We start from the raw sequence: 17,449 nt of genomic DNA, 5'->3' as shown, positions 1-17,449 counted from the left end.
TCTGTATACAAATTTATACAATTATTAAGTGTTCAAAATTTTAAAGAACTGTGTAATTTGGGGAAGTATCTCCATCTAGCTTTCAATATTCATGATAATTAAGAAAAATTTCTCTGGTTTCTTCGCCTGTTAGTAAAATTTTATTTTATATACATTATCAATGAACTTCACATGTTCATGTACCGTACCATTATTTCAATATTGCTATATTTATATGTAATAACCTATGCCATAAGATGTGTATGTCTTGTGCAAATAAAGAATAAATAAATAAATAAGCTTGAAATAATGAAATAATTTTAATGAAAACAATATAAATAGACGTCATAAATTTCATATCAAACGACATATTACCACTTGATTCTGCGCGTCTTTTTAATGAATTTATAAACAGCGGCAAATTCTAAAATGTATTGTTAAAGGTAATGCTAGCTGCAAGTCTGTAGACCTTGTATGAAAAATTTCGGATGGTAGTCAATTTTCCCGGGATACAGACCGAGCGGTACATATATGCAGCTAAGGTAATTAAGAATGATTCCAATAAAATACTTTGTTGAGTAATGCAAGCTTTTAAGAATGCAATACTTATATTTGTTTAAAATATAACACCCAAATACTTCGTCTTACATTCGCTATTTGTAGAACAAGCAGAACCAGTATCAGTCTGACCGGCCTCACCATATACATATACATTGTTGGAATTTTATTGTCCTAGCATTGCATTGCTCTGCATGTACACAATTTCTTTTAAAAATTAAACACTTAAAGTGTTCATCTATATGGCTACACATAACGTACACACGTGATTCAAAATAACCCAGACGGAAAACGCTAAAGAATTCAGTCATTGAGTTTACGTTTTAGAGAACTTGTAAGAAAACACATTGCGGGTCTGAATGTTTGTTGATATGTCAATCTATCAATATCCAGTTTGTTAATTATTTTTGATTGCTAAGGCTACAGCGTATTTGATGAACATTGAACAACATTTTTTCCATGCCACCTTTTTCCAAGGAAGATAGCGAATACAAGTATAAAGCATTTATAAAATTTATTTAATTACCTCTTCAGAATTGTGTATGGAATAACTAATTTATAAGTTGCTGCTGAAGGTTGTTTGGTATTTTCGTTTGTAGATGTTTTGCAAGTAAAAAACCTGAAACGCGGGGCAAGTCATAATTACATGTAATATCCCTAATAACCGTAACTTAAAACTAGCGGCTTTGGATTCAAATATTATCGTATACGAATATTAAGTTCACTTGTTAAAATCATCTCCACAATGATAATTATATTATATCCATCGCAAATCAGTATTTTTTTTTTTTGCTTTAAAAGAATTGTTCTATCGGGAGCAATCCCGCGTTCGTTTAAATTGCCAGCGTACATTTGTCATGTCAGTAATACACATTGTGCTTTATATGACGGCCGTGTATACGTATTGTAGAAAAGTTGAGTTTAATTACCATGCATTGGAACCATTTAATTAACACATCTCCCAGTACTGAAACAATTCAAAATGTCTCTGTTACACTAACACAGTGTACGTCCAGCTCTACAAGCACATGCACTGTCGTCTAAGCGACGGCCTGAATACAGCTAGCGACTCTCCCATCGATCGGTTACCTGAGTCTCGTAATGCATCTAAATATAGACAGGGGCACAGTTATGAAACAAACAACAAAAATAAGGTCAAAGAGGTTTATCTATATGAAATGAAAATGTACATATGTATAAAAACATTTGGGAATTTTATGTGGAATTATTTTTGTGCGCTACATGTATCAGTTAGTGCATTACAAGAAGCCCTTTCATAACCTCATAAACGTGCGCACCCCCACAAAAAATGGACCGAACTGACAACAATTGTTTCTGCAAATACTGACTATAAATTACGAAAACATTAAATTGAATACTATAGAAGGATTCAAAATTAATTTCTTTACAACTTTGCTTCGATAATGCATTAGAAATGTTTATTCCTTTTTAAGTAATTGACAAGAAACTTTGGACGCCTCTAACTCCCTAATTATAAGGGCCAGCCCCTTTTTCGGTATACCGAATGAAAGGTCTGGGTAAGACCATGAACTTTTAAAATACATGTTATAACAAATTTTTATCAGGTAGAAAACTAACACGGAAATTTTTTTTATTTTTTTTTCTTGCCTTTGTTTCTACATCTATACTACCCCTTTTATTTGCATTTAAATAATAAATAGAATATATCTCGCACAAATTCAATGTATTAGCTTCCAAACCAGCCCATCTTTGAGACTCTGCCAGTCATCGTTAAAGCTAAACCCCCTGGACAAAAGAAGTCTTAAATTTTACTAAAAGGGGAATAACTCAAAACCGGATAGGGATTTTCCTCAACTAAAATATGCAACGACAACATCACGCGGCATGTTATCAGTCCTGAAAATTTCAAAACAATCGGTGAACAAACGAGCGAGATATTAAGGATCAAAGTTGGCGTCTAGAAGAAAAAAAAATAAGAAGAAATTTGAAATTTTTTCAGAATAATTGTAAGGTTTTCCGCTCTCAGCGGAAAACCTGAATAAATATTACGGTTTAATATTCAAGGGGCATTGAGTAAAAGGCGTGTAATCACTTTTTAATTCCACACTCTTTGGTGGATCAAATGTCAAAAAGCGATCGATTTTTCGTCGAATTCGCTCGAATTTTTGTAGTTCCATCGCCACCCTTTGTTTCGCTCGAAGTTCGTCTTCGTCGATGAATTCGGTACTGACATGTGAATCGTGTCTCCTGTGGTGAACCCCATGCAAATTCTCAGTTGTCTCGAGTTGAATCGAGGAAGCTGCAGTGGCAGGTGCTGGTCGGTCGAAATCGAGGCCCTTCTTGGAGGGGGCAGACTGGTTGATCGAGCTGCTCCTATAGATATCGAATTTCGTTTTTCGATAAATCTGTGCGGCCGAGGATTTGCAAAATCCATCTTTTCCAGAGTCGTATAATTTCGCTGAAGGGAGGGCGTGAACTGTATGCTCTGTGATCGCTTGAATTTAGATGGCATTTTTATTTCCAGGTCGTTTTCGAATGTATCCATTGCTTCAGCTTCTCGATCGAGAGTGGAGTCGACGAATTCTATCGATCCACCAAGCGAAGTAGCTAATTGGGATTTGTGAAAACTAGAATGTTTTTTGTGTCAGATGTCCGACGAATGGGTGGCGAATTTACGTCCATCTCGGGCATCGATTCTCGGCGGCGTTTTTCAAGTTTTCTATTCAATAGAACACAAGTCCTATTTAATAGAACACACGTCCCATCTGTGTATTGATCAATTTCATGGCGATGGTCGTGCATATCTTTAAACATTTTAGACAGAGACATTTTCGGTCTATTCAAGTCAATTTTCTTTTAGAAAGACATGTTTTCCCTCATCTTTTTTACAAGTTTTGTGATTCTGTGCAGGTCTGGCTCTTGGTTTTGGTGTTTAATTTCTTCAATCCTATGTAACGGGAAAGCTGGCAACATGCGCAGTTTTGACTTTTTCTCATCTTTCTATGACAAAGCCAACAAAATTGACGGGATGACTTCCGACATTCTTCTGTGTTCTCCCAACAAGAACGAGTTAACATTATCCGAATCTTTCCCTTCAGTCAGAAATGTGCCTCTGTGTAGTTTATTTTTTTTTATTGTCCCTAGTTTCTTTGAGGTAAAAGCGGACCACGAACTATTTCTTTGATACTTCAAGACAATAGCTCTGTAAAAAAATGCATATCCGACTTTAAATTTTAGGTAAGCACAAAAAATCCTTTCGCTTGATTCCATTTAAATCCTGTCTTAATTAATTAATTAGATAATGATGAAGAAAATTGAAAAAATTTCGCATCTATTTTGAATTTTGTTGCTGTTGTTGTTATGTATTCCAAGATTATGCTACAATTACATCATCAAATCTTTAAGATACTTCCGCTTTTTGTTTTAAAAAGACGTTATATAAAGATTAGAAATAAGTTTTATAATTTCGTTTTGGTCGTCGTATCAAGGGAAAATTAGGCCTAAAAATTTGCTGTATGTTTTGTTAAATTCGTTTCTTAAGTCAATCAAATATTGCCATGAGAAAAATAACTGAATATTTAAGGGGATTAAAGTGACAAGAACTCTTGTACCCAGTGTCTAATAAGAATGACATTGGGCTTCGTAAAAAGGATTGAAATTGTTCTAAATTCTTTTCAAATAATAATAATTACGAAATTCGATTTATATAAAAAAAAATCAAAATTAATTTTAAAAAATCCCCCGCACCATTCCATTTTATATAAATACATGTATGTGCATTTCCACTGCTAAGTTATAAACTTATAATGCTTAGAAAGTAGGAGGGCTGAAAGGTCGTTGCTGTTTTCAGACTCTATTAACTCATTAAAAGAAGAGCTCAAATGACGATATAGCAAAGTATTCAGATTTCAAATCATAACGATGTGGATTTTTTTACTTTACTAAATGATTGTGTATAGCTACAAAAATCATATTATCTACACATTTAAAAGAAATTCTGATAGTTGATTATTCATATTGACCGCCCAGACTCCTTAAATAAAATCAATTAAATTGATTATATGAATTATTGATTTAAATAGAAAATGATTAATAAAACAATCTAGATGTCACTAGACGTTTAAAAAGAAAGTGTTGGTTCGGGATTTTTTTTGGAGGGGGAGTGTAAGTGGAGGTCTGCATCTAAAATAAAAACAGTACTTTATGCTGCAAAAGCATCAACAGATAATTCCCACTTGAGCTTCTTCTTCCTGGAGTGCGTTCAAGATGAAAACAACAGTAGATCAATTTATAAAATAGAAATCGAAGCAAATCAAACTTATCAACCGATGTCTCACCTAGATAATAGAATCCATCTTGAGCAAATCTACAAGCTTGTTTTTTTTTCAGATTTTCTGGTGCACTATCAAAGGACAGGATACGAGTTTTCACACTTGCATATGCAATGTTTATTATCCGTGCAGAGTCTACATTCTGCAGACCTTCTGCCATAGCACACCATTTAAGTTAAAAATAGCAAAGGGGATTTTTGCTGGAAACAATATACACAAAGAAAGATAACTCTTAATCCTCATCTTAACTGCCATTACCCGACTCGGGTTATCATTCAAAGCTTTTTTAAACTTTCACATATTCACTCCGAATGAGGTGAGCATAAATTGTAAATTGCGAACTAATGGAAAGTACATGTATTAATGAACAGCAAAAGTAAAATGAAATTCAAAAATTTTATACTAAAATTCCTTGTGTAATAATGTAAAATAGAGAAAACTGAAACTACATGTAATTAGCTTATTTCAAAAACAGTGGTTTGGTTCTTACGTTAATTGTTTTCATAATACTATTGCTGAAAAAGTTATTTTCCAACTCCAAATATCTACTATTATATTGCATGCAAAATAGTTGTTTAAAATGCATTTTAATAATTTATTGTATGTGTGTTTGTGTGTGGGGGGGGGGGGGGGGGGTATACAGCAAATCAAACTCAATCAAAAACAAGAACAACATCTTATATATCGGTATCACTCACACTCATTTCAAAATAGGAGATATTTTTGTTGAAGAATAAATAGTTTTCCTTTCAAAATTCTTTATTATATTTGTTCTGACACATTTTAATCCTGTGATAAAATACAATAATGTGCTGTAAAAGAAGGTTCTAGATCGTTGGAATACATCACTCAGATCATAAAGAAATATGAACACCACAACTAAGAACCAAAGTTTTCTTTTCCTACAATTTCTGTTAATAATACAATTGATCTCAATTTAATCATTTCAACTAGTAAAGTTTCAATCCAGAAAATGTTGTACTGTGAGCACTATCACTGTAGTAACCGGTACCACCGCCTCGTTTGACCCACACCCTGTCCCCGGTCTGTAGATGTAAGATAACCAGGTTGGTTCCGGTCTGGTGAATGGCAATGCTGTTCCCACTGTTGTACCAGGCTAAAGCCCTGACCTTAGCCGATCCATTCAAAACTATGTCTACATAGATGTTTTTTTGAAGGGCAGACTGAACAGAGACATAGAACACATATGTCCCTGCTGTGGGTGCTGTAAAGATACCAGTACTGGGGTTGTAGCCGGTTCCTTCGCTGTATATTACTTTGGGAAACACTAGAGTGCTTCCTGACCAACCAGAGTTACTTGATGATATACCCGCAGAAAATGCATGGTGTTTACTCTCATCTACAATTTGAAAAATAACTAATTGTAGTGTATATACTGCTGAATAGACACGGAGTTTATCACACGGTTCTGTGCTGTTAATGGATTGATAAGTCTTACTTAATTGAAAGACACATTTTTGAATTAAAGATTAAGCAAACAATAACATCTGTGTATTTCACATTTTCTATTATCACATTAGAATACTTTGATTTTTTCTTAAAAAGTGAATGATTTACGGAATAAAATGTTGCGTAAGTTATTAAAAGATGCTCGTGAAAAATGTCAAGCGAAAGGCTCTGACAAATAAACATTCTATTTGGGAAGTGAGTTAATAATGTGTGCGAATGGGCGTGCAAAAAACTCCGTTTCATTAAAAGAAAGAAATACTTTCTTTATGGGTTTTTTATTTATTTGAATTTTACCGATATTTTATTCTGAAAAACATAAACCCATTAAAATAAGCACGACTTATATTAGTCTTTTCCAGGGATGAAGGTCAGTCAATGTTGTATAGCAAAAATCGTATATATTGTATAGCTACATGTACGTATAAATTTATCTAATTTTCATCATATACATGTTTAAGAGACTTTGCATATTAAAACTGAATATATTGAAGAAGAATTAATTATGAATAATTATGTAATGTAATCCAGTCGTTTATAGCAGTGTATATGACTAATAATAGTCCATGTAGTATGATAGATATATATGTAAAGATTACTTTATTTATTTGATGCTGTTATTTATTCGGCATGCATAAAAAAGAAGCAAACATTGCAATATTAAACAAATTTTTAATAGCAGCTTTTATAAACTATAAACAGGCACTTGGTGGTAGAATATTTATTGTTATTATAGAGATATGTGCCCCGTTTTATTTTCCCCCTTTTGTTATCGTGTGAATTTAAGACTGCGCGAATCTAAATATCTCAAATTATCTTTTATTACGTCTGTGTCTGCGCTTATTCAGGACACGCCGATTTTAACTATTAACTATTGTTGGCAAAAGTGAACGGGCGAATAAAAAAAGCTTGGCAAAAATAACACTGTGTATTTTCTCTACGACACAATTAAATCATTTTAATAATTCTATATAATGTTATGTTTCGTGAACATGTAACAAAAACGTGAAGTTAAGATTAGTGAAAAAGAGTGGCAGACTTCTGATGCTGTAACCGACGATGTATGTGCGATGTCTGCGTAGAAAGCGCTCATTTGGTTCTATTTTTGGAGATATCATTTTGATAAAATATCATTACGACGTTATATTTGTGGTGGTTAAAACCCCTTTGAATTTTACGTTTTAGCAACAAAAGTAAAATTAATGATTTCGTTGTGTCATTTTTTGGAAAATTCCATTTTAATTGGTTAATGTGTGGTTTTCTAACAACCCATGCATTCAAAATATACATGGTCATTTGGTAGCATAAAATGTAAACTTCGTCTTACCGCAGTTCAATCTGGACAAATTCATGTTGGCCACTTCCAAAGAAGCCACAGCAGACGACAGTTTAAGCTGCTCATACTCCGACGCTTTTAACTGTGTCTCTAACTTAGTGAATGTTCTATTCAAGATTTCTGAAAAAATGAATTAAACATTTTTCTAAAACCAATTCATACAAATATATAAACAATAAAAAATGATTATATATGACAAGTAATATATTTTTCAAAAGAATAATGATAAATAAACATAATCTTGTATATAAAACTTATTTTAAAAACTGTGTTATTGTACAGATAAACCAATATTCGAAATTTTAAAGGTTTGACCACAGGTTTGTATACTAGGCAAAAAACCAACATTTACAAATAAAATATCGTTCCTGCCTACTTTTGCCTAATATGGAATTCTTATTAAACATGTACTCTGCTACCATGGACACAATTAAAACCATTTACAGCGACTCTCCGTTGGGGTTTTTTAATCAAGGCAAGCACATTTTTATTTTCTTACGATAAACAACACATGTAAATACCTGTGAAGGTTCCTCTAATTTCCAATTGAGAATCATCTAGATTTTGAATGAGCATTTTGTTTTTAGTGAGGTTGAGTTCGTTTTGAAAGATTTCTGCTTTTAATTCTTCAAATGAATTGGTAAAATACTGTTCAAGGTCTTTGTATTTTTTATCCCTCGACTCATTTTCAGTCTCCGTGCTTTCCTTGAAATCTAACAGCGTGACCGAGAGATAACGTACTTCTATTTTGATATCATCGAGAACACTATGAGTTTTGTTAAACATTTCTCGCCTTTTGTCGTCTGATTCCTTCTGGATGTCGTTTAATTGTTCGTGCAAAGTGCTAACGTTCTCGTTAACTGTTTGTAATCTCGTTTCCAGATCCGTTAATCTAGCCTCGCTTATTCTGCTACTGTTTTCAAGTTCTCTATTTTTTTGTATAAGAGAAGTAATTGTTCGCTGTTGTTCTGATATTTTTGTTTCACTTGTCGCAAGACTTTGTTTCAAACTGGTGACGTCATTAACCAGCGCGTGGACATTTTTTACCAAAGCGAGGCGGATGACAGTCTCTTGGTTAATCATTTGTCGTAGGATGCTCAAATCGTTCCATTCCTGGTCTTTGCTCTCCAATGATGTTGAAGTCTTGTTTTCTCCATCAGTAAGGAACGATGAGATTGGTTCTGCATCAGATAAACTTAGCAATATCGCTAAAATACAAACCACCTTCATTTTTTCGAACTGTAGAATAAACTGTTTTACACTACAGAATAAGCTATATATTTATAGTAAAACAGCCCGACCCATATTTTTCTGACGTGTAAATGTCGTAAGATTTGGGACAATATTTGAAGTGTCACGTCCACTGTTATGCAGAGATAAAAACCAAAAAGTGCTTCATTGGATACTATGTATAATTGCTGTCCTCAAGAAAGCTTTTCCTTTTCATCTCAAAACATACTCACTCCAAAACAACCTAGTGAAATGTTGCCACTAGTGATAACGATTTTTCAAAGTATGTCAAACAATTTTAACATCTTACAATGCCCTCATCCCCGCCAAAATTTAACAACGTAAGTGGGATATAAATAAAAAGACATTGTGAAATTATAATTGGGCTAAATATTTCAAATTAAGCTTGATTGTCATAAAAAGTATTTGATGCATGAATTATCAAACTTTATAAATATGAATTGTATGCTGATTTTATTATTCAAAAACTCAACTTCTTATCAACAACAGAAGGCACTCAAATAACACCCAAAGCTATAATTGACCTTTCCAAAATATAACCAGTGATTCCCAACTGGTTATTAACTTTTGGAACTTAAGATAACTGAAGAACAAAATATCAATGTTAACTAAATCGAAAAAAGATATAACGTTTATGTGGGGATATCTGGTAATGTCGTATGTAGTTTAAGACAAAGATACAGAGTGTTCCTTAGTTATTATAGACTATTTGATATCCATAAAATCAAATAATTCTGATTATCAAGGACAACAAAAGACAAAAAAGGTATGTCGATATTGTGTTTTTAGATTTTAAACAGGCTTTCAGTAGCGTTTTGAGAGATAGGAACTGGAACAAATCGTTTTCCTTTGATAAAAGTGGAAAATGTTTCTTTTTTTAACTTATAAAAAAGAGGTATGTTGGCATAAAAGAAAAATTGTTTCGAGTTTGGGTGTTATTATTCATTTTTGAAATGTAAAGATGAAATCGGCAATAAAAAATGTATAACGGTTTCTATTTTCTTATTTATCTGTGTTTTGTAAAAGTTGCTTACAGTTCTAAATGGTAGCTATCAGTCTTCTAGAAATTATTATCTAAAATATGGACATCAGTTAACTTACAAAAAAATAAAGTTTAAAATAATTTTTTTTTTAATTTTACGTGTTTTTATATTTTTATACATGTACTTGTAATCCAATAGTTGACAACTACTTTATCCAGGGTCAAACGATCACATAAAATAGATACATATTTGTGATACGTAATATCATAAGGTTATAAAAGTCTTTAATATAAAATATACGAGTCTCAGCGTAATTTCTTCTTCAGCAGGTTAATTCATTTTATCAAAAGTTGTCGATATGTTACTGAAAAATATATACCTTATTGCGCTCATATATAACCAAAGTACCATGAATATTATGCCAGGTTATTTCCCATAATTCATATGGTCTTGAAATTTTATATCGACTTGTTAAATAATATAGAAATTAGTATTTTGGAGCACATTCTAATGGTATTAGATACTTTTCGTCTTCCTTAATCGTCCTTAGTAACAGTCGAAAATGTACTAGCTTTATACGGACAGACTGCAGGCACATAACATCAAAAAATCTTAACAACTCCTGAAAATCCCAACCCGTTGGAGTGGTATATACATGTATATTTACATTTTCCAGTGTCTTTGCCTGTGATAACACTACGTATCGATTTTGTACTATATAACCCATAATAAAAATGACGCCAAATTGAGGCGCAAGCGGGGTTTGCTTATTTATATTTAAATATTTAATCGTACGATGGCTTAAAATTATATAAGTAATAAGGAATCATTCTTTGAATATTATGAGGTGATAATTTCGGTCGGGGCGTGATCAAATCTATCATAAAGCCCTTCGGGCTTTAATGGATTTGATCACGCCCCGACCAAAATTATCACCTCATAATATTCAAAGAATGATTCCTTATTCCTTATATATCTTTAACCTCATATTCACTGTTTATTCCTTATTTTGAATTCAAATTTTAACATTGTCCATAAAATAGGGGGAGGGGGCAACTAAATGTTAATTCATGTTTTATATATTTATCATTGTTGCGCCAAAAAGTGCGGTGGGCAGCCCATCCCCTGCCCCCCCCCCCCCCCCGGATGCTTCGTGCCTAAAATGGCCATTGATGAGAGACATCACTTTTAGAATGTTGGTATCTGGATTTTTTACAATGTACTCACTTTTTCTCTACATTTTTGTACTCGACATTATTTAAATAATAACATAATATTTCTCTGCTACAAGTGCCATGTCATTTTAATCGGATACCCATAACAAATTGAAAGATTTGGGCGTATTTTAATTGAACCGAAATTGTCCAGCAAAGTCCCGGGGGCCATGTTCAGGAAAGTATCTTACGATCTATCCTAACAGATGTCATAGGATTATCCAATATATCTTAAGATATCTTATAGTCACTCCAAGACATATACTAGGATGTAAATCGAAGCTATCATAGACATATAAAAAGTTGAGATGTCTAATATCGACTAAATTTTCTTTTTAAAAAGTATTGAAATATCAACAAAATATATTATTATACTTTCATGTTAAATACTGAAATCTGTTTGGTTTAGACGCAGTTAATAATTCGTTCTATTACCCTCAGTGTTAGGAACACCCTTGGCAACGGGTAACACTATATAAATAGTGCCTGTTTGGGAGGGTAACAGTTGAAATTGACACCCCGAGAAAATCATTGTTAACAGACGCGAAGCGGAGGTTGACAATGGTTTTCGAGGGGTGTCAATTTCAACTGTTATCCTCCCAAACAGGCACTATTTATTTTGTTATACTGAATGTCTTATTTTTTTAGAAAATTTTACTGCTTTTATATAGGAATAACGTGAATTCTACAGCGAACCGTACACGCAATATTTTCGGATTTCAGTATTTAACATGAAAGTATAACAATATATGAATAGTCCCTGTTTGGGAGGGTAACTGTTGAAATTGACACACCGAGAAAACCATTGTCAACCGACGCAAAGCATCGAGGGGTGTCAATTTCAACAGTTACCCTCCCAAACAGGCACTATTTATTTTATTATACTGAATGTCTTAATTTTAAAGAAAATTTTACTGCTTTTATACAGAAATAAAGTGGATTCTACGGCGAACCGTACGCGCACAATCTATTAGCATGTAATAATTTGTTGTGTTACTCGTTGCCAAGTGTGTTGCTAACGCTGAGGGTAATATTATATAAATAGTGCCTGTTTGGGAGGGTAACAGTTGAAATTGACACCCCGAGAAAACCATTGTCAACCGACGCGAAGCGGAGGTTGACAATGGTTTTCGAGGGGTGTCAATTTCAACTGTTATCCTCCCAAACAGGCACTATTTATTTTGTTATACTGAATGTCTTTTTTTAAAATTTTAAGAAAATTTTACTGCTTTTATATAGGAATAACGTGAATTCTACAGCGAACCGTACGCGCATAATTTTCGCGCATGTAACATTTTTTAATATTACCCGTTGCCAAGTGCGTTGCTAACGCTGAGGGTAATAGTAAATATTATTAACTGCGTCTTAACCAATCAGATTTCAGTATTTAACATGAAAGTATAACAAAACTGATTACCAACTGCGTCTAAACCAACCAGATTTCAGTATTTAACTTGAAAGTATAATAAATGTATTTAATTCACAATGACATATTATCAATTTTCGTATTACAATTACAGAGTAATATGGGGGCCCTACTTTTTCCCTTTAATTGCATCACCTATTTTATATATCATTAATCTACATGTATGGTCAGAGTCACCTTACTAAAAATCGAAACTGAGTTTTAAACTCTTGTACATGTAGTTTTCAGATACAAAATAGAACATGTATTTCCAGGGTGAGATAGGTTGGGGATGGAAATTCCAAAGTGAAGAAAGGGGGGGGGGGTCTTCTCTGTGCCATGGAAGCTTTTGGCCCTTTACGTGACGTTGATTTGGTGAAATTGTGCTGGTAAACGTAGACACTGGTGTATATATATACATGTACATGTCTTAATATTTATCACGTGTTCATCATTTTTTATATTGAATCTATTTTTTAGTTTAAAAAAAATAGATTATAGAGAGCTATTAATGATATTTTTATCATCATTCTGCCATTACATTAAAATCAGATATATTTCGCCGCAAATTATTAATTTGTAAGCAAAAAGCAAATTATAAAAGGCCCTTTCAGATCAAGAAATTTTTAATGAATTTTAAACGGAAAATAGTCGAAAAAGTTGGAAAACGGATATTGTTATCAATATTATGGGAGTCATGCGCGGAAAGCGGGGTGATAAGCACATGTTAATAATTCATTCATTTATTGTTATTGTTACTTTTAAGATCCAAATAAAACTTAAACAGAAAAGTCATGGCATCAATGCTAGATCTTATAATATCTGAATGCATGTTTATCTATAGTATGTGCTTTGTTATATCCCAAAGTACTCTGACATGGTGTAGCTATCGGTTTTCTTCTTCTTTAAAAGATGGCTGTTCACACTGTTGAGTTTTTTTAGGATATGGTAGACGTTGTGGAGTCTTAAAGTTATGATGGATTTAAGAGTTGTTGTAAGTTAGAAATACGTTATGTTTTCAATTACGTTTAGAAACAAACTTCTCGATTTGTCACCACCTAATTTATATAATTATGTTGCGGATTAGAATGCAGCTCAACTTCACTTCCGATGGAAGTCATTGCATATAGGAGTAGAGTTTATGTTGATATACAAAATTTAATGTAATTAAATCATAACCATCTGCATATATCAGTTAAATCAAAACCTTTAATAAACCATGTACAGTAGAAGAAGGAAAACTTCTTGCCATAAAGTTACATTGTTTTGTCGATGCATGCATGTATATACATATAAGTATATACTTTTTTACTTTCGATCAGTCACAGTAATTTGTCCGATTACCAAAATAAATCAATAACACGCTTTGTAACGTAACATAATATCAGAGCATTAAGTCAAAAGCGTGTAACCCCTTTTTAATTCCACACTCTTTGGTGAATCAAATGTCAAAAAGCGATCGATTTTTCGTCGAATTCGCTCGAATTTTTGTAGTTCCATCGCCACCCTTTGTTTCGCTCGAAGGTCGTCTTCGTCGATGAATTCGGTACTGATATGTGAATCGTGTCTCCTGTGGTGAACCCCAGGCAAACTTCTGAGTTGTCTCGAGTTGAATCGAGGAAGCTGCAGTGGCAGGTGCTGGTCGGTCGAAATCGAGGCCCTTCTTGGAGGGGGCAGACTGGTTGATCGAGCTGCTCCTATAGATATCGAATTTCGTTTTTCGATAAAACTGTGCGGCCTAGGATTTGCGGAGTCCTTCTTTTCCAGAGTCGTATAATTTCGCTGAAGGGAGGGTGTGAACTGTAAGCTCTGGGATCGCTCGAATCTAGATGGCATTTTTATTTCCAGGTCGGACTCGAATGTATCCCTTGCTTCAGCTTCTCGGTCGACAGCGGAGTCAATGGATTCTGTCGATCCACCAAGCAAAGGAGCTGATTGGGATTTGTGAAAACTAGAAGGTTCTTTTGTGTCAGATGTCCGACGAATGGGTGGCGAATTTACGTCCAATTCAGGCATCGATTCTCGGCGGCGTTTTTCAAGTTTTCTTTTCAATAGAACACAAGTCCCATCTGTGTATTGATCAATTTCATGGCGATGGTCGTGCATATCTTTAAACATTTTAGACAGAGACATTTTCGGTCTATTCAAGTCAATTTTCTTTTGGAAAGACATGTTCTCTCTCATCTTTTTCACAGTTCGCGCAAGTTTTGTGATTCTGTGCAGGTCTGGCTCTTGGTTTTGGTGTTCGATTTCTTCAATCCTATGTAACGGAAAAGCTGGCAACAGTTTTGACTTTTTCTCATCTTTCTTTGACAAAGCCAACAAAATAGATGGGATAACTTCCGACATTCTTCTGTATTCTCCCAACAAGTACGAGTTAACATTATCCGAATCTTTCTCTTCCGTCAGAGATGTGCCTCGGTGTAGTTTTGGTTTTTCTACTGTCCCTAGTTTTCTTTGAGGTAAAAGCGGGCCAGGAAAATCTTGGACAGAAGGCAGGGGTGGCACAGAGTCGACGGGGATTTGTCGTTTTCTGCTTTCCTTCCATTCATCTCTTACTTTGATCCGCTCCCTTTCTAACTCCATTTCACGCGTGCGCGACCGGATGTGAATATCATTCAGTCTCTCTACTAGAAGCTGGTCTTCCTTGTGATTTACGAGAAGCGATTTTTCTAAATACTTCGGAGGCCGCTTCCTTTTCTTTACTGGATTCGACATTCTTTTTTTCTTTTTCAAAATGTCAATATTGGAATTGTTCTACAAAACAGAAATAAATTTTAATCAATTGACAAAAAGTAACCAAAGTAAGAATAAATGCTTGGTAATTGTAAAAGAGCAAACAATCGGGTTTTTTTACTGTTGTAACGTTAACCTATTTCCTATACTAGTCAATCTCCCAGCCATGCATAATCAACTACAGCATTCGATGTTTGCAAAGCAGGGTATATAAGTAGATGAACCGAACAATTAATCAGAAAAGGTTTCTTTGGTTTCTCCTTCAGCCTACATCTGACGACTCTCACGTATAAAAACTAGGGGTTATCACAGCCCAATGAACCCTGTTTCTGTGATTTTGGCTTTCTTTGTCCTCTAATCAGCGTGATTCATAATACATTTAATAAATTGACGAAGCACAAAAAAGTTATTCTGGCGCCTGTTTACATACTTTTAATTCTCATTGTTGCAAATGTCTCAAGAAAAAATGGCCTACTACATTTTTGGTACGTGTGTAACAAACGTGATTCTGTTGAAATTTTCCTTAAAAAAATTCTTCTTTTCTTTTAAGATTAGAAATTTTAAATGTCGAAGTGCTTTTTATGAAATAGTTTGTATAATTCTTTTACCGAAATAGCATTTTTGTATTGAAATTCTCCAAATAAATTCTACTTTTCTTTAAAGATAAGAAATTTAAATGTCAAAGTGGTTTTTTTTTTAATATACAATATTTAGTATAATTCTATTACCGACTATTACCGCGAGAACATCAGTTTATCAGATAACAAGCCTGGTTTTTTTTCCTAGTTTAAAAACTATTTATTGCCCTTTTTTCTAACATTATTATTCTTCAATACATTGAATTTTTTAACAAGAAATGCACAAAACGATACGTACGCGCAACGGTCTCCAGTTGTTAATATTCCAACCCAAATTTATAAATATTCCTTGTTACAACTACAATGTCAGACGCGTCATAAACTATCGGATGAATTTGAATGAATCGAGACTAGGTTAATCATTAATATGTACAAGTAAACATTGTAAACAGTCTATATAGGTGACTTCTGGCCCCAGAGAGTCAATTCGTTTTGAATAAGGTCATCTGTATTTCTTTCAAGTACAAGAAAGTAGCTAATGGGACCAAAGTTATGGACCTTTCGTTCATAAATCTCCCTCGGAATCTGAATTGATTGTTTCGGGGTAAATATTCAGTGACACATATACCTCTTCAAATCTCGTAAGAGGCGAATTATATGTTTGAAATATTACAAATATACTTTGACAAATCGAAAAAGCAAACAGGGGTCAGAGCGAATGATTTAAAGGCATTTCCACGTGCATAAAAGTCAATCTGCGTTTGAATCAACATTTGTCCTAAGAAGAAACTCTAATGGTTTATAGACTTATTTCAACTTTCTTTTAACTTTCAGCTTTTAAAAAGTATTTACAAATGTTTTGTTAGTATGTTTGTATTTTCTAATAAGCAAATATGTACATATTATAAAAATACTTATGTATCCGAAATATTTGAAAGAATAAGAAAAAAAATCAAGTCTACTGAAGGAAAAAAGTGGGACGTAAGTTAAATTAAAAAAAAAATACATTGTACTTGAGTTACCAGAAATTTGAATCAAAATCTTACCGGAAGATGGACTTTTCTTCATTTCATTATTACGGTGATTATCTAATGTTGATCACGATCGAACCTTTTAAAGAAAGAAAGAAAGCACGGGTATATTTCGTTTTCATGTTGAGAAAGTCCTGGCATGCATTTCACACATCAGGCATTTTAAAGTCAACAGAACGTTTTCACTAATGAACACGCTTTATCGTGCAAAAGTGGGCATTCAGCAGAGGTTTGTGGCCCCAAGACAAAGGGCTTCATTGCAAAGTCATTTACCAAAAACGACAGACGGGGAGATTTTCATTTCAAAACCCGACGCTTGTGAAATGAAGATATGCAATTGTATGGCTGCTCTGTTGTTTACCTTGGCAGAGTGATTTTTGTAAATTTTAAATTCCGCCTCCTTTTATCAGCGTTATACAATCAGAGAGATTGTCCGCTATTCACTCTATTTACTTATGTTTACTTCATTCCGTCGGGGAGAGAGTTAAATTCGGATGTGTATTGAATTCAATAATTTAAACCCACCCTTTCATCTTCTTTGGTTTATTGTATTAAACTTTGTTCTGCTTCTAATGAACCTGGTTCATAATCATTGCTC

The 17,449-nt window shown here is 33.7% G+C and overlaps 2 protein-coding genes and 1 pseudogene across 2 annotated transcripts; all 3 read right to left on the bottom strand.

Moving 5' to 3' along the window:
- Positions 1–1,068: 1,068 nt before the first annotated feature.
- LOC136271428 (uncharacterized) lies at positions 1,069–4,217 on the bottom strand (annotated as a pseudogene).
- Positions 4,218–5,578: 1,361 nt separating this feature from the next.
- LOC136271359 (putative uncharacterized protein MYH16) lies at positions 5,579–8,932 on the bottom strand. The gene is made up of 3 exons (XM_066071265.1): positions 8,175–8,932; positions 7,645–7,773; positions 5,579–6,210 (listed from the first exon to the last, which is right to left on the bottom strand). Exons 1-3 carry the CDS (start codon positions 8,881–8,883, stop codon positions 5,801–5,803), a joined length of 1,248 nt encoding a protein of 415 aa, XP_065927337.1. The 5' UTR covers positions 8,884–8,932; the 3' UTR covers positions 5,579–5,800.
- A 4,732-nt stretch (positions 8,933–13,664) lies between these two features.
- On the bottom strand, positions 13,665–17,373 carry LOC105319014 (uncharacterized). The gene is made up of 2 exons (XM_011416381.4): positions 16,867–17,373; positions 13,665–15,263 (listed from the first exon to the last, which is right to left on the bottom strand). The coding sequence occupies exon 2, from the start codon at positions 15,222–15,224 to the stop codon at positions 13,899–13,901; it is 1,326 nt and encodes a 441-aa protein (XP_011414683.3). The 5' UTR covers positions 15,225–15,263; positions 16,867–17,373; the 3' UTR covers positions 13,665–13,898.
- Between the last annotated feature and the right edge of the window lie 76 nt (positions 17,374–17,449).

Source organism: Magallana gigas, chromosome 9 (genome assembly GCF_963853765.1).
Source record: "Magallana gigas chromosome 9, xbMagGiga1.1, whole genome shotgun sequence".
NCBI classification, from domain to species: Eukaryota; Metazoa; Mollusca; class Bivalvia; order Ostreida; family Ostreidae; genus Magallana; species Magallana gigas.
This window is presented reverse-complemented; position numbering and strand designations above follow the sequence as displayed.